Genomic DNA, 17,408 nt, shown 5'->3' with positions numbered 1-17,408 from the left:
ATGGATGTCCTCATCTGTTGAAAGTGGGTAATGATATTTTGCTTTACACAGTGCCCTCAGATTTATGCGATTCCCTGTCATGAGATCTGGGGTACGAGGACCACCTCTGTCTTACAGATTGAGAAAACTAAAGACTTAAGGGGTAAGGCAACGTGTTTGTAGTTTGCCCACAATCACACAGCTAGGAAGTGTCAAGAGCCAGGACCCTCCTCCAAGTATGAGGAAAATCCCCATGAACTTGGGCTGGGATGGTGGAGATTGGCAGTAGCAGATCTGCAGGTGTTTATCGTACGCGTCTCTTTAGTCTGTACCGTCCGTAAACCGTCTCTCACCCACTGCTGTATTATTGATAGGTTTTCGAGGACAGCCCCCCTTCCTGACGGGTGTTGGAGATCAGGAAATCCCTGGAAATGGATAAATTTGTCATTCGAAAACCTCTGCCTCCCAGCAGCCCTCAGAAGAAAGGTTCTGCAGAAAAGGTTTACAAACAGGCCACTCTGGAGTCTCTGAAGGTGAGAAGCAGCTGGGGGTTGGGGAAGGGATCTGTCGTGGTTTTCTTGAACACAGCTGGGGGAGGATGGTCATCCTTGGGCCAGCCACCCGAGCTCCAAGGAGGCCAGGCTCCTGATGGCCCTGCACAACAGACTCAGCACATAGGCCCTTCTTTCAGACTTCCCAGCTAGGCTGAAGGCAGCTCCTGGCTTGGCCACCTCAGGCTCCTCAACTTTCCTTGCTCTCAATTCTTAGGTCCAGTCAGTTGCTATATTGTGTTGATTCTCCCTGAGCAACATCTCTCGGCCCCCTCTTCTCATCACCTCCTCTCTGCACTATTGCAATAGCTTTTACTTAGTTTTCTTCCGCTTGTTTCTCTCCTTTCCTAAAACACCGGACATCCATACTCGACAGCCTGCTGCGGATAGAACACCCGATTCCCAGCCCGTGGTCAGTACTCCATAAATGTCTGTTGACTTGGAGGTGCAGCAGAGGTTGCAGGAATGATCTCTCAAGTCCTATAAAGCAGATTGGGCAGGGACTTGTTCCCATCTGGTTTTTTGATCCAAGAACAGAGGCTTAGTTACCCAGGGTCACTCTTAGTAAGGTAGGCAATATGGGAGCCAGGGCCGGAAGCTCCTGTGGAGAAAGAACATTGGATTCATGCCCCCTGGAGCTGGGTCGGACCGGCTCTCTCTGCTCCAGCTCTTGGGGTCCCTTTGCTTCACATTCGCAGCTCGTCTCTGGTCCATTGGGAAGAGAAAAGCATCCGCACGAATGAGAGCAGTGCCCGATGGATCCTGTCATCTCCATTCTGGGTCCCGCCCATGTGCTGGCCCACTTAGGGTCTGTTTGGAGGTGGTGTGGCTGTGCAGGCAAGAAGGCTAAAAATGGAGAGTCAGCAGACATTGGGCTTCTAGGGAGCGCCCTCGAGCCCCGTGAGCCTCAGTTTCCTTCTTTGTCACTCAGGCCCGATACTGGCTGTCGCATCTATTCCTGAGGAGCCTGCACGAGACGGCCTCTCCTCTTCCTGCCGACCTTGGCCTTGGGAGCCCTCATCTTCCCTGAGGAAGGCGGCGTCCATGGACAGCATACACCGAGAGGTTCGGCACGTGCCGTGCAGGGTCCGCGTCATCACCTGGCAGACGCCATGGGAACGCAGCGCTCAGAATCCTCTTGTGTCTCGTTACCACATTAGCAGGCTGCAGTAGATCCTTGACCGCCTGTCAGGAACCTGAGGGCAGCAAGCATGTCTCCCAGGTCCATTCCACCTGTACCCTGTTAGGGGGCATGGCCAGCAGAAAGTGGTCGTTAGACTTCCTGGGCCACAGAAAATGCCCCAGACTCAACCACCAGGAGGAGAGAGTGCAGCCAGCCAGGGTTCCCATCGTCGGTCAGTGCACCCTCATTTACAAGTCCTGGGCACTGCCATGCAAGCAGTGAAGTGATCCCTCATTGGACTTGAGGCACCAAGGTGGGAGATGGAAGGGACAGAGAAGGCCTTTGGAGCTAGAATTGCCAAGGACAAGAGAGGAGAAGACTTCCTGCCTGAGTGCAAGTGGGAGCAGGGGGCAAAGATCCTGCAGCTGCCCCTGGACCCCTGAAGGCTATGGCCGGCCCCCTCCCCCCCCCCAGCAAGCTTCTTGGGCGCTAAAGTGAGCACAGTGGCAAATGCTGTCCTGTACCAGGTTAAAATAAAACCCGCTTGGGCGAAAAGTGCCTGGTGGAGGGGCTGAGGCTAGTTGCTGGCAAAGGCAGGGCATCGTGCTGGCACATCAGTTCAAACAGTGAGTCCCAAATTGAAGAGGTGGGAGAGGGTGGGGTTGGGCTGGGGAAGCTCTTCCAGGGCTCTGCCCCAGGACAAAAGCCATTGGTAGAACCCACTTCTCTTGCCACCTCTGGGAGGTTTGCACGTTGAGGACGCCCCCTTGGCTGACAAATGAAACTTGTACATGACCCCAGGTCAAAGGGGGCTAAAGGGGGCTGAGTGACGCACCCAGCAGGCCCTACCTTCTCTGGTCTTGGTCTACCTAAGAAGCATGGAGGAGAATGTTGCTCGAAAGGGCAGCTGGGAGGTGGCGTGGGACCCAGGAGCTTCCCCCAGGGCAGGAGAAGAGCCACCCAGTGCCGCCGCTACCTTGGTACCCACATGCGGGTGGTGGGTCCCTCAGAGAGGAGCCTCCCCCGGAGCCGGTGCCCAAGAGCCATTTGGGATGAGGGCTGAAGTAGAGGAAGGCTGGAGAGAAGCTGGGCCCGTGCGTGGCTCCTCACCGTGTCAGGAAACGCCAGCCACGTGACTCAGTAACTGCCAGGCAGCGCCAGTCCCGGGGGCAGAGCCGAGGCTGCCGGAAAGGGCCTGCCTTCCTCCTCACCATCACCAACTGCTGGCCAACCGTTACTCATTGGCTGTTGGGCCCAGGAATTCCAAGAGCAGCAGCCGGCCCCGGAATGTTGGCCTGCAGCTGTCAATGGGGAAGCTCCCCGGGAGAAGGGGCTTCCTCCCCAACGAACTGTGGCCTAGCCAAGCTGGAAGGCCTGAGAGAGCCAGGGGTGGCATGTCCAGTGCCCCTCTACCCCCTGGAAATCACCTTACCTCAGACCCTGGTCCATGAGCCTTAGGACTGGCCAGGACCCCCAGGTGGCAGTTCTTCCTATGGGAACCCTCTGGCTTGGGAGCTGCCCTCCCGACCTTCCATGGAGCCCTTGGGGTCTGCAGATCGGCCTTGCTCTTGGGAGAACTCCTTTTCCAGCTTATTGACAGGTGCCCTTAGGCGGATCCTCAGGGACTCTTCTGTGCCCAGGTGCCAGGTGTTTGCTGCCCTGGCCCCTGCTTCCTCCTGCTTCTAGCTCTGTATGGTCTCCACCCTCTAGAATGGCAGTCTCAAGCTCAGGGGCTGCTGTGTGCGCTGGGGCTGGGCTTGGCCCCCAGAGGAAGCTTAATACGACTCTCCGACTTGTTTGAGCTCCCCCAGCTCCCCAGTGTTGGAGCCCAGTTCTAGGCCTGGGCAAGGCCCCCGCCCCCACCAGCTCCTGCCCTGAGGCGCCGCTCCTGGTTGGTGATGCCCTTGGCCTGGCCTCCTTTTAAGAGGACCCAGTTTGCTGGTTCATCCCCTCTCCACTCACTTCTCTGATGTCTCCTTGGCAGCCGCCTTCTCTCTCCCCGGCTCCCCAGCCCTCCTTCCAGCTCCCATAGGTGTGTAAACTCTAGGAGCACAGGGAGCACCTGCTGGCCTCCTGTGTGAGGAGGAAGAGCACCTGCTGGCCTCCTGTGTGAGGAGGGGAGCACCTGCTGGCCTCCTGTGTGAGGAGGGGGAGCACCTGCTGGCCTCCTGTGTGAGGAGGGGGAGCACCTGCTGTCCTGTGTGAGGAGGGGAGCACCTGCTGGCCTCCTGTGTGAGGAGGGGGAGGACCTGCTAGCCCCTCCTGGGGGCACTCAGCAGGGGGTACAGGTCCTGCTGCTTCTGTTCTGGCCTTATTCTGTTGACAAACTAGAGAGGGGGCACCCCAGTGAGGGCCTTGGTGAATGGAATGGGGATGTCCAACTTGGAGAACTGAAGGCTTGGGGGCCTTTGAGAGGTCTCTGCGGGTACTTAGAGAGGGAGAACCTGCTTGGCTCTGATGGAATGGGGTTCTTTTGGATCCAGGGTTTGGCCTCTGGATTGGAAAGCTTGGGGTTTTGGGAATCTTAGAAACCTCCAGGCTTGGTATGAAATGGGCATTCTGCAGCCCAGAGGGTGGCCTGGGGGAGATGTCCAGGGGTTTCCTTGGGGTTCACTTGCTCTAGTGAATTCTCCCTCTCCTCCCTGACTCCCTGCACCCTCTGCTGAGTGCCCCCTCTACCGCCTACTGAGTGCCCCCTGTTGAATGCCCCCGTACCGCCTACTGAGTGCCCCTTGCAACCCTTGCTGAGTGCCCCCATACTCCCTGCTGAGTGCCCTCCCATACCCCTTGCTGAGTGACCCTTGCTGAGTGCCCCCTCTTGCAGATCCGCCTTCTTCCTGCTGGGTGGTGACGAGGACCCGCCTGTTGTTAGGGGCTTCTGGCCGGCTCAGCTGAAGGCAGACGTCATTCCAGTGATGACCTCATTTTCCCGCTTGTTCTCTTTCCCAGAGAGTGGTGGTGCTTGAAGACATCAGAAGGTGGAAGGGGGTGTTGGAGCTTCCCGGGCAGCCCCAAGAAAACCTAATGGAAGCCTTACGCGAGTTAAAGAAGAAGCTGCCCTCCAAGGACGTGCTGAAGTCCACCAAGATAGGTAGGTGCGCGTGGTGGCCAGGCGGCTCCGTCTGCGTCAGCAGCCAGTGGCCCAAAGCGGGGGGTCACAGGCTGATCAATGAGCAGTAATACGGCGGCCATGATGGTAGGCCGCGGAGCAGACCCTGGCGCTCTCTCTGTGCAGCATCTAGAATGGCAGCACAAAGGGAGGGTCAGCACAGGGTGGGCGTCTGGTGCCAGTGCCCCTCACCCACCTGCCGGCAAAGCCATCGGTCTCCATCCAGACACTCGATCCTTCCTGATCCTGTTCCAGCCTCATGTCAAACTTCCCTGCAGCTTATATCCCAGTCAAACTGGGCAGCTTTCTGCAGCTGTTCTTGCCCCACTCTCTTCTGCCTCGGGGCTCCCCAAGCCCAGACGGCCTCTTCACTTCCCCAGCAGCGCCTCACGTATGGCCTAGCCCAGGGCCTGCCCGTCTGCCTCCACTGCTTCCTCCTTCCTCCTTCCTCCTGCGCCGGCCTTCCCCCCTGTCACCCCTTATCTTACTGAAATGCAAGAGCAGGGCTGGGGCCACGGGATTTAGAGCAGCTGGATGCCGCCTCGTGCACAGAGCACAAAGCCTGTGACGTTGCTGAGGGACCCTCGCCAGGCCACTCACCTCCCCTTTGCCTCAGTTTCCTCATCTGTAAAATAAGCATCTGCCTTCTAAGGGCTGTTGTGAGAGTAAGATGAAATAGGACTGTGCCTGGCACATAGTAGGAGCTTAATAAGTCCTTCCTTCCTCTCTCTCTCCCTCCTTCCTTCCTTCCTCCCTTCAACTTTAGTGATCAATGCAATCTAAAGCCTCATTTTCCAGAGAAAGAAACTGAGGCCCCAAACAGTCTAGGCCTTGGGAATGTTTCTTAAAGAAGCAGAAAAGCAGGGAATGGGGCCCGGTCCTGAGGCCCTGCTGCCAAACACAAAGGGTTGTACTTGATGATGGGGGAGTTTTCCAGCTTTAAATCTATTGATTCTTTGACTTGAAGACAGAGAACATCAATCAGTCAGTCAACAAGCACTTGTTAAAAGCCTCCCATGTGCCCAGGACTGGGCTACATGCTTTGGATACAGAGAAAGGTAAAAATAACTGCAGGGTCCTGCTCACCATCTAATGAGACAGAAAACATAAATCTGCGGTCAGGACATACACAGGCGAAATGGGGCGGCCCCAGGCGAAGGCCCTGACAGCAAGGAGCCTGGGAAAAGGCCTCTGGTGGAAGACGGGATTGGAGCTGGATCTGGAGGCTGGGGAAGCCGCTGGGAGGCAGAGAGGAGGAGGGAGCCATTCCTGGCGTGGGGCTCAGGCGGAGAATGTGCTCAGAGGCTGGAGATGGAGGGTCATGGCTAAGGACGGCCGGAGGCCAGTTGCTTGAAAGGGGCAGGGAACTAAGGCATAGGAAGCCTGGAAAGGTAGGAGGGGCCTGGGTTAGGGAGCGTATCTAGTGTTTGTTCCTGGAGGTGATTGAGGGGATATGGCAAATGAGGGCTCAGAGCCACAGCTCATTGGGGGATGACCTGGAAGGTCCCCTCTCCCATTATTACAGTAGTCCTGGCACGAGGGCGGGGCAGCAGCATTGGGAGAGAAGGAGGCCTTGGCAACAGCCGGGGTGCCAGGGGTGACGTAGGAAAGAGTCCAGGAGGAACCCTGGTTTGGGCGTCCCAGGGACTGGGGGAATGGTGGTTTTGACAGTAACAGAGGTTTGGAGGAGGAGAGGGGTTGAGGGAAAACTATGACCCATTTGGTATCTGGGGGACATCTGGTTTGAGATATCGGGGGTGCCGGGTCAGCAGAGAGGTCAGGACTGGAGAAGTCAATTTGAAAACTGATTGAAAAATTGATTGAAGTTGGATTGAAAAATCAGTATAGAGATGATAGTGAATCTACGGGAGCTGCCGAGATCCAGGCCAGAGCCTCAGGAGATGCCTGTGGTCACCTGTGAGACAGGTGGGAGGAGACCCACGAGAAAAGGTGTCCGAAAACCTCCAGGGAAGGGAAGCGTATCCAGGAGCGGAGGCCGAGAAGTGGGAGCCCCGAGCGGAGGCCTTGGGTTGCGAGCCCTTGTGGTGGAATGAGGAAACTGGAAGCCAGCCTGCAGAGAGAAGAGAGAGGAAGGAGCCGAGGCACTGGTTATAGTGGCCTCCGGAGTCTGGTCAGGAAAAGTGTGGTAGAAAAAAATAACGGTAATGGTAACTGACATTTATAGAGCACCTACTGTGTGCCAGAAACAAAGGTTCCCTGCTATTCTGCAAGAGGTAGTGCTGTTATTATCCCTATTTTACAGTTGAGGAAACTGAGGCAGCCAGAGGTTATGTAACTAGCCCAAAGTCCCACAGGTTGAGACAGTGGGAGGCCAGAAATGATTCTAGGCCTGGCTCTCTGTCCACCACACCAGCTGCCCACGGATTTGGGGGGACACCTCTTGAGGCGATGGGCCCAGAGAGCACAGGTTTGGAGTTAGCAGGGAAGCAGCCAGGAGACAGAGAATGGGGATGGGGGAAGGGGTGACCTGCTGGAGAAAATGGGGTGGACTGGACCCCCCGTGCATGAGGGGTGTGGAGGGGGAGGTGGTCAGGAAGGTGTCCGAATGATGGCTCAGTGAATGGCCTCCGGGATTTAGTGAATCAGGATTCATAAAGGGCCCAGCGATGAGAAGGTCTTCTCCAGCTTCCTCCTTACAGGGGCCACTTAGTGGCAGGGCAGTGGTGGTGGGAGTCGTCTGGGTCAGGGCCTGGCAGGAAGCATGAGCGGGAGAAAGCCGGAAGAGTGAGGGGTCAAGATTCAGGGCTGGAGAAAACCTCCCTGGGAGCCACGGGCCATCAGCCTCCAAGCCCTCAGGAAGCGTGGTGGTTTTGGGCCTGTCGGGGCCAGCCTTGGTGGGGGCATCAAAAGCTGCTGGGCGTTCCCTGCCAGAGGCCTGGGAGACAGTGTCCTGCTGGCTTTTCTCCAGCGTCCATGATCTCCCAGCAGCCTTCTCTCAGTCCTCAGCCTCCATGACCTCCCTGCGGTTCTGTCGTGATGGGCCCACCACCTTTGAGGCTCAGTTTCCCAATAATCCCACTTCCTGCCTTCTTCTCTGAGGTATGAGGAGGATTCTGGGGAATGAACCACCTGCCCCTTCCAGCTGAGCAAGGACCATCCCCCGCATCCCCAGACCAAGAGGGGTCTCCTAGAAGACTTGGAGCAGTGTGGAGGCAGTGCCGTCCCGGGGAGAGAAGGCAGGAGGATCCGAACGCAGATCCTGCTTCCAGCACTTCCTGACCATGTCACTGACTTTTAAATTGTGTCTGCAGGATTTCCCAATCCCCTTTAACCTGGGAATGGCTGGAGCTGGGGTGTCAGGACCCCGAGAAGTTGCCTGATGTATTTCAGAGTAAGGAAGATGACCTGCAGGCAGGGAACCCTGCGAGGGAGGACTAAATGTAAGGAGAGCTTGCCAGCCTAAGTGGGCCGGACTGTGACATCATCCTTAGGCCGGGAGGAGCAGGTCCCCAGGCCCGGCTTGCTTGGGTTGTTCCTGGGTCCTGGGGGAGTCTCCAGGTTGAGTTAGCGGTGGGCACAGGAGGCCCCCACTTGGGTTCAGTTGCCTGCAACGGAGCAGAGATCGTGAGCAAGGCAGGAGAAGTGATTAATGACTGTGGGCTGCAAACCCGGGCTTCCGGGTCCCTGGGAACTAGAGGGCGCCGAACACCTGGTGCTGGTCCAAGCGACGCCCTCTGCCAGGGGCTGAGATCATCCAGACCGCAAAGGGTCATTGTTCCGCCAAGCCCAGGGCACGGCCCGCTCGTGGGGCCTTCGCCCTGACGTCTCCAGAGCACTCCAGACATCCATAGAGTGAAGACAATGGGCTTTAAGCGGCTGCCATCTTGGAGCCCCTAGAGAGAGCCCAGGCTGCTTTCGATTGGCTTATTGTCCAATGTCTTCCTTTATGTCAAGCCCGAATCTGATGCTGCAATTTCGGCCCGCTTTGAGGCTGCCCACCCTTGGGGCCTCCCTTATCTCGCCTCGCTCCCTTCCTCTTGCCCTGCCCCGTCTCCTTCTCCTCCCAGGCTCGGGGGGCCCCCACCTTGAGTTTCTCCATCTCCTCGGCCCCCCTCGGCTTTCCCAATGTGGTGCTGGCTCCCGCTGAAGGGCCAGTTTCCTCCTGAGCCAAGCAGAGGCGGCCTGGGCCCTGGGCCCACTAGCTCCTCCGCAGCCTCCCCAGGACGACCAGTGGGGCCTCATGGGTAGGAGGGGCTCAGAACTGGTTGTGCCGGATCGGCACGAGGAAAGCGGCCGCAGTTGGGAGTTCGGAGCATTCGGAGCGCCGGGCCGCACTGCCCCTAACATGCTGTGGGTCTGGGGCCGCTCCCTTTATCTGGCCTTGATTTCCCCTTCTGTGAAGTGGGGCAGGGCTAACCCAGATGGTCTCCAGTGTTGCCCCCTCCCCACGCCTCCCCCAGGGATGTTCATCTTTTGGTCTTCCATCTCCAAGGCCTGGCTGCCTCTGATTTTGATACCCAGACTTCCTGCCTTCTTCGGGCCTCTTGTTTGAGGAGGTCCGACCAGGGGGCTGCAGTCACCGCTCCCCTCCCTCCCCACTCCCCTCACTGCTCAAGAATGGCTCCTGGAAACACCCAGGGCTGGAAGGAGCCTGGCTCTGCAGCTGTCCTAGACTGTGGCCACCAGGGGGCACTCGGCCTCCATAGGTGAAGACAGGGGCCGGCCTGGCCCAGAGAGGAGGGGTCTGGGAGGGTCATGGCGGGGTGCTCAGAGCCCTGTTGATGGGGATGGCCAGCTCTGCTGTCGGCCGCCTTGTGCATCTCTGTAAAACGTCTGGGTTAGCTCCCGAATGGAATCCAGGCTGCCTCTGATGGGCCCGGAATTCAAAGGAAAGGAGGCGGCCTGAGCTCAGGCCGGCCGGCCACTTGGAAAGCTGCTGGGCTGGCCATGGCCTTGACCTTGGCCCGGACCCGCCCTGGCCGCACTGAGCTGGCTCGTCACTGAAGTCCAAGGGCTCGGAGGAATTGGGGTTCCTGAGGTCTGGGTGGGGGCTGGGTAACTGGTGCAGTGGTCACAGCAAGGATCCTCCCCCACCTCCTGCCCCCTGCTCTCCCCATGGGCTCCAGGAAAGAGCAGCCTCCCAGGCTTGGTCCAGGAGGACATTGAGACCTTTGACCCGCAGAGGGCCGCCCAGTCCGTAGATAGGCAGGAACAGCCAGAGATTCTGGCCTTGTTGGCTGCTGGGTCCTGGGATCAGTCCTGGGTCCCCGTGCCTCCCTGCCCCCTTGTCCCAGTTCCATGTGCCTCGGACCCCTTGGAGGGGATGACCAGAGGTCCCTCACCCCGCTTGGCCCCTCAGGAGCCCTCAAGCCCCCTCTTCTGGGGCTCCCAGATGGACAGCCCAGCGCATGGATCTCATTTTCTTAGTCCACATCCGGGTCTGGTCTTGACCAATCAGAAAGCCTCTTGGTTATGTGATAGCTTTGGATGACACAGCTGAGGGTAGAATTACAGAGAAGCAGGTTTCCACCAATGGGCTGGAGTTCCCCTCCTGGAGGTCTCCCTTTTCTCAGGGAGTCATGTCCAGGGGTGGACAGACCTGGAGGCACCCCTTTGGTGACCTCGTCCCCTACGCCCCCCTCACCCACATCATGGGAGGGCAGCGTCCACTTCGAATGACACAGTTACGTGTTGCCATTCAAAGGCGATTTGAAAGGTGAGCCCTTCTTTGGAACAGTTCGCTTTCTTTGGCTTCTTGTCTTCTGGCCCCTAGCCTGTCTGAGCTGTGAAATGGGCACATTGGTGTCTGCGTATCTGCCTCGCAGGTTTGGGGAAGACTCAGGGAATCAGCCACAGCCTCTCCTCCTCCCTGCTGGGTCCTGGAACACATATGGATGACTCCCAGAGCCCCAGGAAAAACCACCCTAATGGCCTCGGATGCCCGCAGTCAAGAGGCAGCGTGGGTTGTAGAGGGGCAGGTGGCGATTCCGCGGCATTCTCTGGGAGGACAGGGACCAGCCGGTGTTCTCGGTGTTCCCGAGGTGCATGATCTTAATTCCTGCTCCCTGGCTCTGTGGGCTCAGTGACAAAAGAGCAAAACCATCCAAAGCACTGATCAGAAGAGAGACCCGAGAGAACTGATGGCGTAAAGCGGGGACGGCCCTATCGGTCTGTCCTCAGCATGATTCTCTGTGGAACTGAAGGTGCTGCCTGGTGCTGTCGGCATCTTCACGAGCGTCCTGCTGCCCTGCTGTCCCTCCGTGAGCGTCTGATGCGCTGCCAGGACAGAGGGAAGGAGTACTTTCGAGATTTGGGGAGGAGCCCTCGGTGTGGTGCTGCTCACCCCCCATTTTGAAGACCACCAGGGACATTGCCCATGACATCAGGGACATCTTGGTGTTTGAGTTGGACTGAAGTGAGGTGGCCCAAAGGCTCAGCCTCCTTTCTCTTCGTGAGCCACGGAAGTCCGGTGGTGGAACAAGGCCTTGCCTCCCACGTAGCCGACCCAGCTTGCCATGTGCCCGTGTCAGCCGCCCTCATGGCTTTGGACCGAGTCGTGCTCACCAGCCATTCTGCTCACCCCTAGCTCACCGGTGGATTTGAGGCCCAGCACCTGCCTGGGTTAGCCTGCCTGCTGAGGCTGGGGTGTGGCCGCTGCCCGTGTCCCAGAGGCACCGGGGGCAGGGGGTGAGTGAAGCTGCTGGTCCTCCCTGAGCACCCATGCCTGCCACCCGCCTCCCACATATGGAAAAGCGGGGCTGGAGAGGGAGGGAAACAGGTGACCCTGAGGCTTCTGAGCAGAGTGGCTGGAGGACTGCTGACGGAGAAGTTGGGAACCAGAGAGGGAGCGATTATGAAGGGCCCACTGAGCACCAGGCCTGGAGGCTGGATCCCAACCCCCGAACCGTCCCATGTCCCGCTGCCATAACTTCTGTTTTTCTTCTGGTTTGGCTGCTCTCCCGTGACCCCGACCTCAGGCTTTGTCCACTTCCCCCTCCTTCTGAGGCCAGGTCATGTACTTTTTAAAGAAAATCCTGTAGAAATTTGACAGGGCGCCAAGGGTATGTGGGGAGGCATTTTGGGCTTGGCTCATCCACTTGCCGTCAGTCCTGCCCCCGTTCCCACCCCACCCCCACTCACCCAGCGCCGAGCTCCCAAAGGAAACCGATCACCTGGGGGGGAGATCGGGGCAGACTCAGCCCTCAGCGGAGTGGTCAGGGCCCTGGGGGGGGTCATGCCTACTTCTGAGCGAGCTGGGCCCTCACCTCGTGATTCTGTGCCTCAGTTTCCCCAGGGGATGACAGTCAGGGTGCTCCTTTTGGGCTTTTCTGAAGTCAGCCGGCCCGCCATGGCTTCTGGGACAGCCGTCTTCTTTTGCGTGCACGTCCCCTTCCTGACGCAGCTGCTCCCCGGTGCGTGGGCAGGAGCTGCCTCTCGTCTCCTCCGCTTGAATGTTCCCTTCTGCGAGCTGGGTTGTTTCTGCCCCTGTAGGTATTTCTTTGGTTGCTGGCACAAGGCCTGGCACAGAGCAGGTGCTTAATAATTGTGGTTGGATGCACATTATTCAGTTCAAACACTACTAAGTTCTAGACCCAGAAGGTTGCAAAGAGAGGCATGGGGCCGTTCCCCCTCCCCTTTACTGCCTAATAGGAATGTTTCTGCAGTCCAGCCACATGGCTTCCAGCAGAGGAGCCTCAAACTCAAGGCTCCTCCCCCAGCCTTTGTACCACCTGCCTCCCTCCTCATCCTCACCTCAAGGCCCCCAGTTTCCTTCCAGACTCAGCTTAAATCTCACGTCTTCCAGGAGGCCTTCCTGGTTCCCCTTTGCTCCCCTAATTGGAGTCCCGGGGCCTCCCTTCTGATGCAGTTTCCTCAAGGGAAGAGATGGGTTTCGATTTTTTAAACAGCAAATAGTAAGCACTTAATAATTGCTTTCAAACTGAAAATAAGTAGACTCTGATGTACGGGGAGATTGAGATAAATGTGTGACAAGTCGTAGCAACTTATGACGAGACATTGGAGCAAGAGAGATTTCCCTTGGTGTGGGGGAGAGGGGCAGGAGCACGGGAGACATTCAGTGAGTTTCCTTTCCTGGTTTCTTGTGACTTCTGAATTGAGCAGGGGGATTTATGAAGCCCCTACCGTGTGCCCAGCACCGTCCCACATGCTAATGATACAAAGAAAGGCAAAAGCAGTCATGGCTGCCAAGGATTTCCCAGTCTGGTGGGGGGAACGGCAGAAATAAATGCAAACGAGGTAGAGGCTAAGTTAGAAATAACAGACAAGGTTGAGGAGAGCCGGGCAAGACTGATTGCAAAGCCAAGAAAGCCAGAGGTGGAGATGGAGCGGGAGCGTTCCAGCCTGGAGGGCAGCCAGTGCAAAGGGCTGGCAACTAGAGATGGAGGGGTTTGTGGGGGACGTCCAGGAGCCTGGGGTCTGGGGGGGAGGGAGAAAAGTGTCAGGAGACAAAATCAGGAGGGGGCTCCGTTAGGAGGGGCTGGGGGCACCAGGCAGAGATCCTGCAGGCAGCAGGAAAGTCATCGGGCTGGGCCCTCCTTGTCCTTCCCTCATGGAGGCAGGGAGCACCTAACCTGCAGTCACAAGGCTGGGCGGGCTCTGGGCTGCCGCATCTTTGCTTGGGGCAGTTGGCTCCCCTTCCAGTGGTAGATTCTCTGTAGAGATTGTCCCTGATGTTCCGGGATGTGGTCGAGGCTCCCTCCATCCTGCTCGGCGGCTCTCGCAGCCCCCCATATGCGGATTGGGTCCTCCCAGAGAAGAGGGGCCTGACAGCTGTGTGTAGGTTGGTGTTTCCCTGTGGTCTCAGGGGCCAGGACCCAGCCTGCCACAAGGAGGCCCCTCCTGCCTCCAGACTTGGACCTGAACCGTGGTCCCATGGACTCTAGCACCTGCTTCTGTCCCCAAAGCCCTTGGAAGCCTTTTCATTCTGAGGCCTTCGGAGGGAAGGGGTACAGCTGCGCAGTCGCTAGGGGCCTGTAGGCTCAGGAGAGGGGAACCCTGGGGTCCCAGAGCCCCAGGCCCAGGTTGCTGCCCCTCTTTGGGGTGTTTCCAGCTTCCTTCCATTGTCCTTTAATCCCCCTAAGTCCTTCATAGATAATCCTGCTTTGTTGGGCTGGGGAAAGGCCCAAGCCTGCTCTTCTCCAAACCTGAGGTTCATTGTTCCTTCATATACCAGGGGCAGAGAAAAACTGGCTCGGAGATTGGGACCCAGATTCAAATCTTACTCCTTGAGGGATGTAGGACGCGTGTCACATTGCTTAGCCTCAGTTTGCTCACTTGTAACGGGGAGATTGGGGACCCGAGGATCTCCAAGGCCTGGTCCAGCCCTGCTTCTGTGATCCTGCTCGGCTGCTTGTGTGTGGGCGGCACGCCATCTCCTGTCCTTCCTATCCGCGGCATCCGGCGCCGAACCCAGTACAGAGCCGACATGGGCTGTGCCCCCCGTTCTGGAACCTGCTCTAGGCCTCTCAGTTCCGCCTCAGAAGGCTCCCACCCCTCCTGAGGCTGCTCCCGGTGCTTGGGCTTCCCCCATTGTCACTCGTTCTGCTCCCTGATGGGTAGAGGACAGGAAGATCCCAGAGGGAAGCCTGGCCGTCAGCAGAGAGAGCCAGGGCCGGCCCCCTCCTGTCTCAGGCTGATGCGTTTCCTCCCTGCTTCCTGGGACGCCAGAGATCAGTTCTCCTGGATCCCAGTGTTCCTTGTTTCTCAGAAAGGCGGCATTCCTGGCAGACACTGGCTCAGCCACTGTTAGGTCAAGTACTGTTTGGTGTTGACCCCTGAGCTCTGGACACAGCTCTTGCGGTCCTGAATGTTTGACCGCTGGGGATATGAAATGTCCAGATTCTCTCCTCCTTTACCAAGGATTGGTGCCTGGAAAGAGGTCTGCTCAGGGTTACCCGGGTAGGAAGCAGCGAAGCCCTTGCTTTTGGGGGGGGGGGGGGGGGGGGGGGGGGGGGGGGGGGGGGGGGGGGGGGGGGGGGGGGGGGGGGGGGGGGGGGGGGGGGGGGGGGGGGGGGGGGGGGGGGGGGGGGGGGGGGGGGGGGGGGGGGGGGGGGGGGGGGGGGGGGGGGGGGGGGGGGGGGGGGGGGGGGGGGGAGGCAAGGGGACTAGGCTCACAGTTGAGCTCAGTTCCTGTAGCATCGTTTTCATTGCATTCTGGGATGTTTCCCGGCACTCTGGCTTCCCAGCACTTGCCTGCTGAATTAGCAACATCTGGCCTGGGATCCTGGCTCCAGGGTCTCCATCATTTGAACTCCTGGGTCATGGCACTCCCTCACCCTCACCTGCAACTATAAAGGACCCTGAAGCTGACTAAAAGCTCCAAACCTCAGGCCTGATTTTCCGGGCTGCAGAACCTCTAGGGGACCCTCCTCCTGCCCAGCGCAGTGCCTGGGGCCTCTGGTGGGGGTGAACAAGACCTTCACTCCAGGAGACTGATGGGAAAAGGGCCCCCGGTTCTCAGCTTTCAGATGTCGTGCTTCTCTTGGGTAGATTAAGATATCACTCGGTGGTGTAAAAATGTGCTCATAGAATTGTCTGAGAAGTGTTAAGGCCGCTGAACCTCTCTGTTGCTGTTGTCTGACTCCCTAGAGAGGTGACTGCTCTTTGTAAAATGGGCACGGGGCGCTCTGTGCCAATGAGACTGGTCATTTGGCCGCCCTCTGCGCCTCCAGAATGGAGGCCTTGATGATGTCTGAATGGCTTCTTCTCTGGCATCCAGAGAAGAGCAGCCTGACAGATGTCCGTCCTTCTCTTCCAGGTCACACTGTGAACAAGATGCGCAAACATTCAGATGGCGAGGTGGCCAGGCTTGCCCACGAAGTTTACACCGAGTGGAAGACGTTCATCGAGAAGCATTCGGACAAGCCCTCCATCGAAGTCCGCAGCGACCCCCAAACTGAGGCGTTCAGGAAAAATGCCCAGAAGTTACTGTCGGAGGCTTTGGAACTGGAGGTAAGGTCCCTGCTACGCCTGTCCTTAGGGCCCCCAAAGGGCTGCTCCACTCCGAGCTGGTCCTGGCACTTGGTGGCTCTGTCTACGGCCAGAATCCAGAAACAGGCCTTCAAGACAGGCTTCGTTGCCCACGTCAGAATCGTTCAGGTGGCCGTACAATGTAGATTGGGGTTTGCATAGTGTTTCCCAATGAGAATCACGTTTGTGACTTCAAATGTGAAATAGATAGTGCATCATCACTAGGTGGCAGCAATTTGGGTACAAAAATAGACGTAACAGCCTGTAAATTCTACCTTGGTCCCAAAGAGATTCTGTCCTGCTGCCCAACACTTCCCCGCTTTAACCACAGTTAGGGGTTCCTTTCCCACAAGTGTCCCATGGCCCAATTAATTCTGGAAACACTGGATTAGACATGAACTGTGTAATAGGGAGGGAGACCATGTCCAAGAATAGGCCACCTGGGCCAAACTGAGTCCTGTCTTATATTTGTAAGGTGTTCCGAGGACCAAGTAGCCAATAACTAGCCTTGTGTCCCATGATGCATGTGTGCAAAAGATGGTCTGGAGCACAGGTGGTCCAGGGAGGCCTTGAGCCTAGCAGGGACTTGAGGGCTTTGCCATCTACACTCTTCAACACAGGTTCTGTGGTCCTCTGGAGTACTCATTATAGGCTCAGTGCTCCGCAAAAGATCTTTTTTAATAGGGACACATGCAGGAGGAAGATAAAATAACGTGGGACTTCATTGTCTGTCTAATTTTCCAGAGTATCGATTAGCTGACAAGACTTGTTTGGTATTTTAAACTAAGTGTATTTTTGCAATAAATCAAAATTGATTAGAGAAATGTACAGTAGGGGTGAATAATATATAGTTAATGTGGTGGTAAATATCAGCTCCCTGTGGTATCTTTTTAAGTAAATGATTATAATGAAGCCTTGCTGTAAGGATTAATGAGCAGTTTGCCTGCTATATTAAACTCCATAATAATTATCCTTTTAGTTTATCCATTAATTATCCTTTAAATGGCACATCAAGTGCTCGGCACTCAAGTGTTACAAAGCAAAGTTTAAAAAGTGATACATTCGTTCACACTTTCCAGTTAAATCAGGGAAAAAGATCATATTCAGTAGAACTGAATGGGTTAGTTTCCAAAGCCCAAATTAAAAGAAAAAAATTAAAAGTCTGAATCTTAGGCTGATCCTTGGTGAGGAGAAAACAGACTCAATCTGTTTCCCTTGCCTAAAGAGCATTTGATCGTATTTTCATTGGTATCATGTGTCACGGAATACAGACCCAACACTGGAGTGTAACGCTAACCGGCTCAGACAGTAGTTTCATCTGCAGTGTTTCTACATTGGCGTGAATCTGTGATCCTTCTAGTTCCGCATCTAGCTCTGCCAGGAACCAGTGTGGAATCCATTTAGATCAGAGGTCAGATCCCCATAGCACTAATTAATCAGGCAGGATCAGCTCCTGGGATCAGCCCAAGGACTGCAAAGATTTGCTCTTTTGGTTGGCCCAGTATTCTCGCAGAGGCTGTCAGATTCTTCGCCTCTCTGCATCGCTCATCTCGGCAGCGTCCTGTTGCTGGGATTGCCACAGGTTAATATACATGTGCCCCCAAAAGTACGCCCCTTATTAATAAATTTGTACCTCTTCCATGTTAGGGACCGATTCCTTGTTCTCAGGATTGTGGAAGAGATGAAATAGAAGGCC

General features: G+C 56.7%; 1 protein-coding gene across 2 annotated transcripts in view; it reads left to right on the top strand.

Moving 5' to 3' along the window:
- TCEANC2 (transcription elongation factor A N-terminal and central domain containing 2) overlaps positions 1–17,408 on the top strand; it is a 28,611-nt gene that overhangs the window by 4,037 nt on the left and 7,166 nt on the right. For both annotated transcript variants that reach the window (XM_031969074.1, XM_023503868.2), the window contains exons 2-4: positions 354–512; positions 4,603–4,744; positions 15,501–15,694. In XM_031969074.1, the coding sequence (XP_031824934.1) occupies positions 411–512; positions 4,603–4,744; positions 15,501–15,694 (438 nt within the window). In that variant the 5' untranslated portion in view covers positions 354–410. The remainder of the gene's footprint in view (positions 1–353; positions 513–4,602; positions 4,745–15,500; positions 15,695–17,408) is intronic.

This window comes from Sarcophilus harrisii, chromosome 4, assembly GCF_902635505.1.
Source record: "Sarcophilus harrisii chromosome 4, mSarHar1.11, whole genome shotgun sequence".
Classification (NCBI taxonomy): domain Eukaryota; kingdom Metazoa; phylum Chordata; class Mammalia; order Dasyuromorphia; family Dasyuridae; genus Sarcophilus; species Sarcophilus harrisii.
Note: the sequence above shows the minus strand (reverse complement) of the source record. Positions and strands in the feature narration are given on the sequence as shown.